This window comes from Rhagoletis zephyria, unplaced genomic scaffold (genome assembly GCF_001687245.7).
Source record: "Rhagoletis zephyria isolate East Lansing unplaced genomic scaffold, Rhagoletis_zephyria_1.1 Rzeph_scaffold_00202, whole genome shotgun sequence".
Taxonomy (NCBI): domain Eukaryota; kingdom Metazoa; phylum Arthropoda; class Insecta; order Diptera; family Tephritidae; genus Rhagoletis; species Rhagoletis zephyria.
In genome coordinates this window covers 231,650-240,856 of record NW_016157286.1, presented here as the reverse complement: position 1 = coordinate 240,856, position 9,207 = coordinate 231,650, and the positions used below count along the sequence as shown (strand labels likewise).

Here is a 9,207-nt window from a genome sequence, read left to right as displayed (position 1 = left end):
GGACATAAAGCCTAGTCTTTTGTCTTTGAGTTTGGAGGGGTGCTTCGCTAACTTTATATAAAGTTAGCAAAACACCTTATATCTAAAAAAATACAAGAGCGACAAAATTATTTTTTCCACGACTAATTAACGGCAAAAAAACGGCAAATTCATAGGTATATGCGACATTTTTTTCTTCATGTTGTTTCGCTAACTTTATACACATATGATATTGACTACCATTAGCTAACTAGTGCAGAGTCGATAATAATTGCTGTAGCGGACTTAAGCCATTATTACGCTCACTGTTATATTGTAGGTCCTCTCCAATTTTCAATATTTTTTTTTTTTTATTTAATAGTCCGAATCGAATCACGTGTTAAAGAACTGATTAATTCATTCAGACTGAATAAATGTAATTTATCACTGGTATGATAGGTCAAATTATTTTTAGCAAAATAATGCTAAAGTTAGCAAAATGAAAGACTACAAGTGATAAATAAAAATTGTTTGTGCAACGAAATGCAAATAAATTTTGATAATTTGCATAACTTATCACTTATCCGCTAAAATATTTTCGCTAAGCATTTCAAATTTTGGTGCAACGCTAATCTATGATTTTGAGTGATATTTTACTTATCAATACTCATTTGAGTGACTTTTCCTTATCTTGATGGTGAAACACAAAACTTTGCGCAAGTTCAATAATTTGCTAAAATCCTAATGATAATTCGTTGGTGCAATAGGGCCCAGATCCCCTGATAATAAGATATTATATATATATAGTAGGGCTTATACCTGCGTAATCGCCGATTGCAATTAACCATTTATGCTAAATTTAACATTTTACTATTTCAACAGGATGATAAATCTAGAAAAGGATATACCGGTTTATAATTTCTGTACATCGAAATGCAATCAGCTAACTTGGGGCGATTTCACAACCAAAACAACAAAATACGGTTTAATGTACCCAACAATCAAAGCGCTTTGGTACTTATGCTACGCGAATACGCCTAATAAGCTCTTACACATGTTGTCGATATTTTTCTTGCACTATGTACCCGCTACGATTTTCGATGTAATTTGTATGTGCTTGGGTAAAAAACCACGGTAAGATTCATGTCTCTATAAAATATACTACATAACTTGGACGTTACACGATCAAGAACTTGCAACTTAACAGTCAAGGCAAACAGCTGATCGCAGTTAGTCTGTTCCAGTACTCCTAAATTTAGTTAAAATGGTCCCGAAGACATACTGCAGGTATCAGTTGCGTTCCAGATGCTTCACGATTTGCAGGTTTTTACAGGAAGTCGTTCCAGGTGACCACCTCCCATAATGTTTATTAATGGAGAAAACAGTTGTTCCTGCAAATCGTGAATTTCGTGAATATCGTGAAGCATCTGGAACGCAACTATTATAAATGTGTGTACGGGAACGCGGTGAGAATTTTAAGTTGTTTCCTTAGCTACGGCATCTTGAAACCAAAATTTACTAGCAAGTTGGGTTCAGCGCACGTCACAGCTGTCAATTCAAATAAATTTTGACAAGCAGTATGTGTCATCAACTTGAAAGCAAGTTCTTGATCGTTGCCGGCTTTCCAGTTTTTTAACACCCTATTGAAAGTCACGACACCGGCAAACCTTGGTGTAAGTTCTAACTTCGGTGAGCGATGCTTTATTTGCATGATAATTTATTTCTATTTTGCCTTTTATTGAATAACACTAACAAATATTTACTTATTGCGCACTTACATTCGTTATTCGTGCTTTTTAGACTGCTAAATACTTACAAGAAGATTCATAGATTTATGCGCGTGATTGAATATTTCTCCATGCGGCAATGGGACTTCCAAACTGATAATGTGAGAAATCTGTGGCAACGACTTTCTGACAAGGATAAGGATATATTTTTCTTCGATATGACCCAATTAGATTGGGATTTATTTTTGCAACAATATTTTCGAGGGATACGACAATACTTATTACATGACCCGCTTGATACGATACCTCAAGCCCTTGTAAGATGGAATAGGTATGCTATACATCGAAATAATTAATGTGAGAACATCTGTCGTTAATATTAATATTAACATTTGTTTTTTCAGGTTATATTGGTTACATCAATGTATAAAAGTACTTGTTTTCATATTATCGGCGCATATCGCGTGGTTGATTTTCTCCAGATTCTTTTAACTTGAAAATTTCCTTGACGTAAAACAATAACTTGCTTGTTTACTAGAGTATTCAAGTAAGTAAATCATTTACATTAATAAAGATATCTAAGTACCAAAATTTTACAACTATTTTTACTAGGCATAACATGAAATAGAATACATATGCCCTTATTATCAACTATCCGGTTAAAGCATGGTCGTTTCCGCAGTAAGTTGCCGTTAAAATGTTGCATGTATAAGCGCATCGCTCAAAATAAATTTATTTTCAACATCAACATGGCACCATAAGTTTCCATGGGCTATCGATTTTACTACGAAAAAAGGCACAACAGGATTAGCCGTTATTTCGGTAAAACGGAAAATGTTGCAAATGTTGCGGTTTTTCCGCAAGCAATTTCCTACTAATTCAGATAAAAACCAGCATTTGCAATACATACTTTCAAAGTATAATAAGTATTAAAAAATATATATTATGGGCACTTTAGTGTAATTTTATATTTCTGTTAACGTATCTCTTAAATGTACTTATGTACACTTATACACAGGAATACCAAAAATCATTGTCTTATGCTCCATAATGTTAAAAAAAATATTATTTAGATTAATGAAAATGTCAGTATACATATAAAATATAAGCAATAAAGAGTCAAATGCCATACCGTTTTTATACTGTATCGTAACAAAGAATAAAAATGTGTTATCTTACATAAAATTATATTTGCAAGCATCTTCACCAACAACTTGAAAGCGTTACGCAAGGTTAAGCCATGAATCAACTAAACTATTTGTTCGTTCATGGGTTATGCTACGAGTGCTTGGCGTTGGTTGGCGTTACGAATGCTTTTTCCAGCGTGTTTGGCGATATTCCATTTAGAGCCGTTTCCACCCATGAACCAAAAATACGAGATCACGCAAGAAATCGACGTTGTATTTAAAACTGGTCTTGAGAAAAAAGTTTGCGAAAGCGGGTTCGTCAGCTGAGCATTTGTTTACATCACAAGCACCGCTATTTTGCATTTTTCTTTAACTAATTCAATATGACAAGACGTTTTAAAGCATTTTAATGCATAATTTTACCTAAATTATGCGTTTAAAGTGGCTGGCAATGATTTCGGTTAGTTTTGATTTTCGATGTTTTCATTGCTGTTTACTTTTCTTTCGTTTTCCAGCGAAACAAGATAGCGTAGAACCTGCTCAAAAAAATGTACTTTTTTCCTCCGGTCGCAAAAGAATGCACCTATTGTCCGAAAATTTCTTATCGCTCTCTTGGTCACGTCAGTATGTTCATTGGGCTACAAAAGAACACTCGCTTAAATGACGAAATACACGCAAAGCAACAACACAAACTCGGCTATTTATCCGAGCTCAGCCAGGTCGGTTAAAAAATACGCGTGAAAAAACCGGTAACGGCCAAAAAGTCTCTTTATATGTATATATGGTACGTGAGCAACACACCTTTAGACAACTTGGAAATTTGTTTGGGGTATCTTAGTCAGCGGCGTGGTCAACAGTGCAGCGAGTTACTGGATTTTTAATTTCCATTAGCAATGAACACATCAAGTGGCCAGAAGGAGATTATTTAAATGCAAATGTGGAACAATTTTACCAGAAAAAACGTATTCCTGGCGTGATTGGTGCGATCAATTGCACGCATATTGTAATTAAGAGACCAAAAGTACAAAAGGAAATGTACTTTAATCGGGAAAGAACATACAGCATAGTGCTTCAAGCTGTAGTCGATGCTAACAAAAAGTTCATCGATATAACTTGTGGAGAGCCAGGTCACTTCATGATTATAGAGTGCTAAGAAGATCCAAACTCTTTCAAGACGCTGAAAATCATTATGAGGAAATGTTTCCGAATTCATATTTCATCAGCGACTCGGCCTATCCGTCAACGAAATGTCTGGTGTCACCTTTCAAATACTATGGAAATTTAAATGAATCCCAGCGAAACTTTAACGAAATACATTCTTCTACAAGAATGGTAGTTGAAAACGCCTTTGGGTTGCTAAAAGGGCGATTTCGTCGACTTTTGAGGTTTACAGAGCAAACCGACTTGAAAGTGATAACCAACATCGTAGTCAGCGCCATGGGCGTCGCTAGGTAGGGGCAGGGGGGAGGCATATACATATATAAGTATACACGCAAACATTTTCAATAAGTAATGGTATAGAAAAACAACGAACTGTGGAAAAAAGCAAATATTTTATCCAACCAAAAACCTTTTTGTATAAAAGGGAAAATATACGACACCAGCTTGCTGGCTCCATTAAGTGATTGTACCATCATATAACTTACCAGCATGCTGGTACAGTATTTATTTCTTTACAAATGAGGTCGAGGAAAGATCGAAATGAAATCGATCGAAATTTTGTAATTTTTCTACCATTTTGTTAAACATTGTTTTTTTTTTACTTCACAACTGCAATATCGTGAACATGATCTTCCACAAACACGGCTTTGACTCATATAGTGCAAGAAATTTCCGCCAAAATACTTTTTACTTAGAAAATTGAGCTAATTTCACCACTCACGACACCAGCAGCTGGTACAATAACACCGCAAGAACATACACAGTCAATCGACTTGATGGGCCATTTAACAAATTAAGCATATTAAGGGCCGTAAACTTATCTATTTTAAGTTATAGGTATATATATCAGTCTTTCTTAGTTTAAAAATTCATCTTACATAAATGAAAAAAAAAATAATAATTAGATTAAATCATAATGTAATAAACAAAGTGAAATCAATATTTGACGTACGCTTATTTGAAAATTTAAATGAAAACAATTCGTATATTTGTTTACATTAACCCTCTTACGAACTGAATTCTGAGATAGGGCGTTCTTCAACCAAATTCTGTGATAGGGTGTTTTTCAATATTTTCAATATTTTTTTTTAGAATTTATGCGAGTTGCACTAGAAATTTCTTGATTTTCTCGATTTTAGCAAGTAAATTAGTCATTAAATCTTATTTTTTTTTGTGAATAACTATTTGCTGATATTTGCACATATAAATAGTATTGACGATAAACCGCACTTGGCAGTGCAGCTGCTTTGTCTCGGAAACAATATGCCAGTACGCAGAATGTCCACATCTCAAAATATTTTCCCATATATGTAAGTATATATATGCACATTAAGATTAAGGATTCTTTCTCAAATTAATTACTGCAAATCAAGACCATCTATTATTACTAAATTGGCGAAAGTATAAATTTTATGCGATACTTCACATCTGTTTGGCGCACTGCGGTTGTAGTTATTGGACGTTATTTTCACGATATGCCTTTGCTATTTATGCCTTTGATCATTACATATGAAATAGTAGGTAATATCTTTGATGGTACTGCATCTGGACCAAGGCGTCTTCTCTTGGCATTAATACTTGCATAAATGATATCATTCGGTTTGAAGTGCAGAGCACAAACTTTCTGATCCCGTTAGTTTAACACCATACGCATTCATCCAATCCCTTCCTTGCGTAACATCTGTTGGCACACGAAACATACCTACCTCATTGTTGTCTGTGCTTCTGCATAAACAGCAAGTAAACAAAGTAAACTAAAACAAATATTTTTTGATTTGAAATCAATTTTTTTTTTTAATTAATTTATAATGTTGCTAGTTTCAAATGGGTTAACGCAATGAAAAAACCGTTGTCATATAAGCGTATAAAAAATAAATATGTCATATATTGATTTCACTTTGCTTATTACACTATGGATCAAATTAAGCATATACGACTTTTTCATGCCAAGTATAAGTAAATTCTCCAAAGGGCTAAAAAAACGGCTAGGAGCAATTTTAAATTTATGTGGCCAAAAAAAGTATGTGGTAGCTAAATCTAGCCACCAAAGGGCTAAACGGTCTTCATATATCACTTTCAAACATGTGTAAGCGACATGATATAAACTGGCACTTGCATGATGTGTTACATGTCGCTATGTTTTGTAGTTCAGGCCTTTAGTATCTATATATAATCGCTCAGTCATATGTACGACTTAGTTAAGCCGATCTGTAGCAGCCACAGAATTGAGCTATATATCAAACTAAAGTGCAAGCTGCAGTTGCAGTTGACCGTGTTTGTCAAAAAAGTAAAAAGCGGCAGAAAAGTCGATAGTGAGTAATATAATCTATTGAAAAATATTAACCATTTTTCATAGTTTTGAAATATATTTTACGAAAGCAAAAAATAAAAATAGCTGAGATCCCATTCTTTTTTGAACACCTAGGATATCACTGACCATTAAAAAGGACACTGAATGACCGCAAACCTCAAAGCGTTGCACATTTTTGTATGTGATTTTTAAAATGAACGATCCAAAATTAGCCGGTATACATATTTAAAATTTTTTAGAACCAGTGGTTGAATTTTTGTACTGAAAGGGTTAACCCCAAAAGTATAATCTACGTCTGCGAGGCGTATACGGAATGGGTATTTTTTAATTTTAACACAAAATTTGCTTTTTATTTTGTTGTTTTAAATAAATGTGGTTATATTTTTATTAATGAAACTATGATTTATTATAAGTCAAACTCACAACATCAATATTCTTTACAAAGTAAGGCAGGACTAAGTATATTTTAACTCACAGGTTATCTTTTAAGTACGCCTCTACGGCGTATGTTAAGGCTTTACTTTACTCCCAAATAGATTAGGCATCTAGGGTTAAGAAAGCTTTAGTTTGAAAGTGTGATATTAAATGCTTTTCGCCATAAAAGGCGCCAATTTTCAATGATTATTGCGTTGCAGATTAAGACTAATACCAGATATTGTGAAAGGTTGGACTATACCTTAAAGATGACGGTTTTCTCATGGCCCACTGCACGAAGCTTAGGGTCTGATTATGCATACTTCGCATAACTTCGCACATCCATTTGTACCAGTGCACTAAAAGTGTAACTTAAGAAAATGTGAAGCAAAATCTACGCTCAACAGATCGCTAAGTTTTTAAAAGTTCTGCTAATTTCTGGGTAATTGAATACATACAAAGTACATACGAAATTACAGTTTGAAGTTTATGCGAAGTTATGCGAGGTATGCATAATCAGACCATTAGAGTGGAGTAATGTCTTTTAAGAACTTAAAAATTATCCTGGGTTATCAGGTCCAGCAATACAAGATTAATTGTTGTCTTTCACGAAGTTCTTTAAATAAATTTTGAGCTAAGTACTCACCCATATTTCGGGGGTTGCTACTAGTTTTAATAAATTGTTACTTTAATTTCCTATAAAATTTACCTTTAGGTTTATGCATTTTAAGAATACATCGAAAATTTGTTTTAGAGAATCAATGTGAAATAATTGCAGAAACGATTAACCGGTTTTCTGAGCAACCAAGACGTCTGCTTTTTAAATAATTTTTGTAAAACAGATCGGCAAGTACATATCGTCCCCCGCATGCCAGAAACATGAATGTGTAGACGAAAATTTTGCGATTTTTTTATATGTCGGACCTCCCCCCCCTAAATTCGATCCTGGCGACGACCATGGGCAGCGCATGTGTTTTGCATAATATTTGCATCTCTTTTGATGACTTCTGTGTTATCGACAAACTAAATGCAGCGATTGCCTTTGCTCAAGAAGAACAACAAAATGAGTCTAATATGAATGAAACGCTTTTTAATTATTTAAGACAGCAGCGTATTATTTAAGTAATTCATGATATGTTTATTATATTTGAATTTGAATTTGAATTTGAATTTATTTATCAACAAAGGGTTACATTAGTACAATAAGAATTGTGTTAATTTTTAGTACAACAAAATTTGGTACGCATGAAGAGGACATAGAATACATTAGAGATTACACAGGACAAAACAAAATAAATAAATAAATAAGTAAATAATAAATAATGAATAATTCTTAAGTCTAAACTATACTAATTTAAATTCTGATGGCCTGCTTGGATTATTAGAGAAGTGTGAATATATGAGAGTTTTATAGTTGCTTTTATTTAACTTGCCTCTTAGTGCAGTTGGAATGGAGTTCCAACTTCTGATAGTATTTATGAAAAACCGTCTAGTCGATGTTGCGAAATTGAAATCGTGTACAATAAGATTTCTGGTGCGCTCAGATTTTCAAATAAAAACGTTGAAAAAATATATTTCATTACTTTTCTTAACATCTAGGAACACACATTTTTTATAAGAATATATGTATATCACCTGATAAATTCTTCTTTTTCCTTAAATCGTATAACTAAAAAAAGTTTTTTCATTACCTAACGTAATAAATTAATTTTTTCCTTAAAAATAAGCCAAAACATCACACAATTCACTTCAATATTTAGCTTAAAACTTAAAAATATCACAACACAAATTAAAAAAGTGCATATCAAAACTTCCTTAAATCTAATTAAACACAAAATAGAAAATAAAGATATTAAAAAATATTTACAGAAGTCAGAACTTATTAACTAACTTTTCGAGCAGCTCAATTTTTATTTTTTCCATCTCGGCTTCCCTTTCCCATTTTTCCTTCAGCATCTGTTTCATCGTCGATGGTGAAGCCAGAGATGAAATTGGCGATGTTGGCGACTGTGATGGTACAGGTGGCGGTACGTCTACCGACACCATCTCAAATGGTCTGAAAACCACGTGGACGGTGTGGTTATTTGAAATGATTGGAGTGTTTCCAAAAATTTCATCCATCAACTCCATATATGGAGCAAAACATTGGCTGGCAGCTGTGCTGCGGTTGTTGTCCCGCGCCGCTTTATATGCCTGGAGAAGGGTGCGGATTTCGACTCCAAACACACCGGAGTCCGCTCTGAATCCTAAAAGTATGATTTATTAATTAAGTTCATGGTTTTTTTTTGTATATATAACCTACCGTGATCCCCAAGGACACCATGTCTTCCAAAACATTGGCGTAAGCGACCCTATTCCTTTTGGAATGCTCAAATTCAGCTTTCCGGCAAGATAGCACCTTAAAAATCCCATTGTCTCCTCACGGGATCATCTTCTTCGCTTACTATCTTGATATCTAAAATTTAAATAAAGTTTTAATTCTCAGTTTAACAAAAAACTCTGCAGAGTA

At 33.8% G+C, this 9,207-nt stretch overlaps 1 protein-coding gene across 1 annotated transcript in view; it reads left to right on the top strand.

Moving 5' to 3' along the window:
- Positions 1-2,835, top strand: part of LOC108358077 (putative fatty acyl-CoA reductase CG5065) — a 148,554-nt gene extending 145,719 nt beyond the window's left edge. Inside the window, exons 6-9 of the mRNA XM_017609216.1 lie at positions 841-1,092; positions 1,759-2,016; positions 2,090-2,232; positions 2,298-2,835. Coding sequence (XP_017464705.1) covers positions 841-1,092; positions 1,759-2,016; positions 2,090-2,177 — 598 coding nt within the window. The 3' untranslated portion in view covers positions 2,178-2,232; positions 2,298-2,835. The remainder of the gene's footprint in view (positions 1-840; positions 1,093-1,758; positions 2,017-2,089; positions 2,233-2,297) is intronic.
- The last annotated feature ends 6,372 nt before the right edge of the window (positions 2,836-9,207 follow it).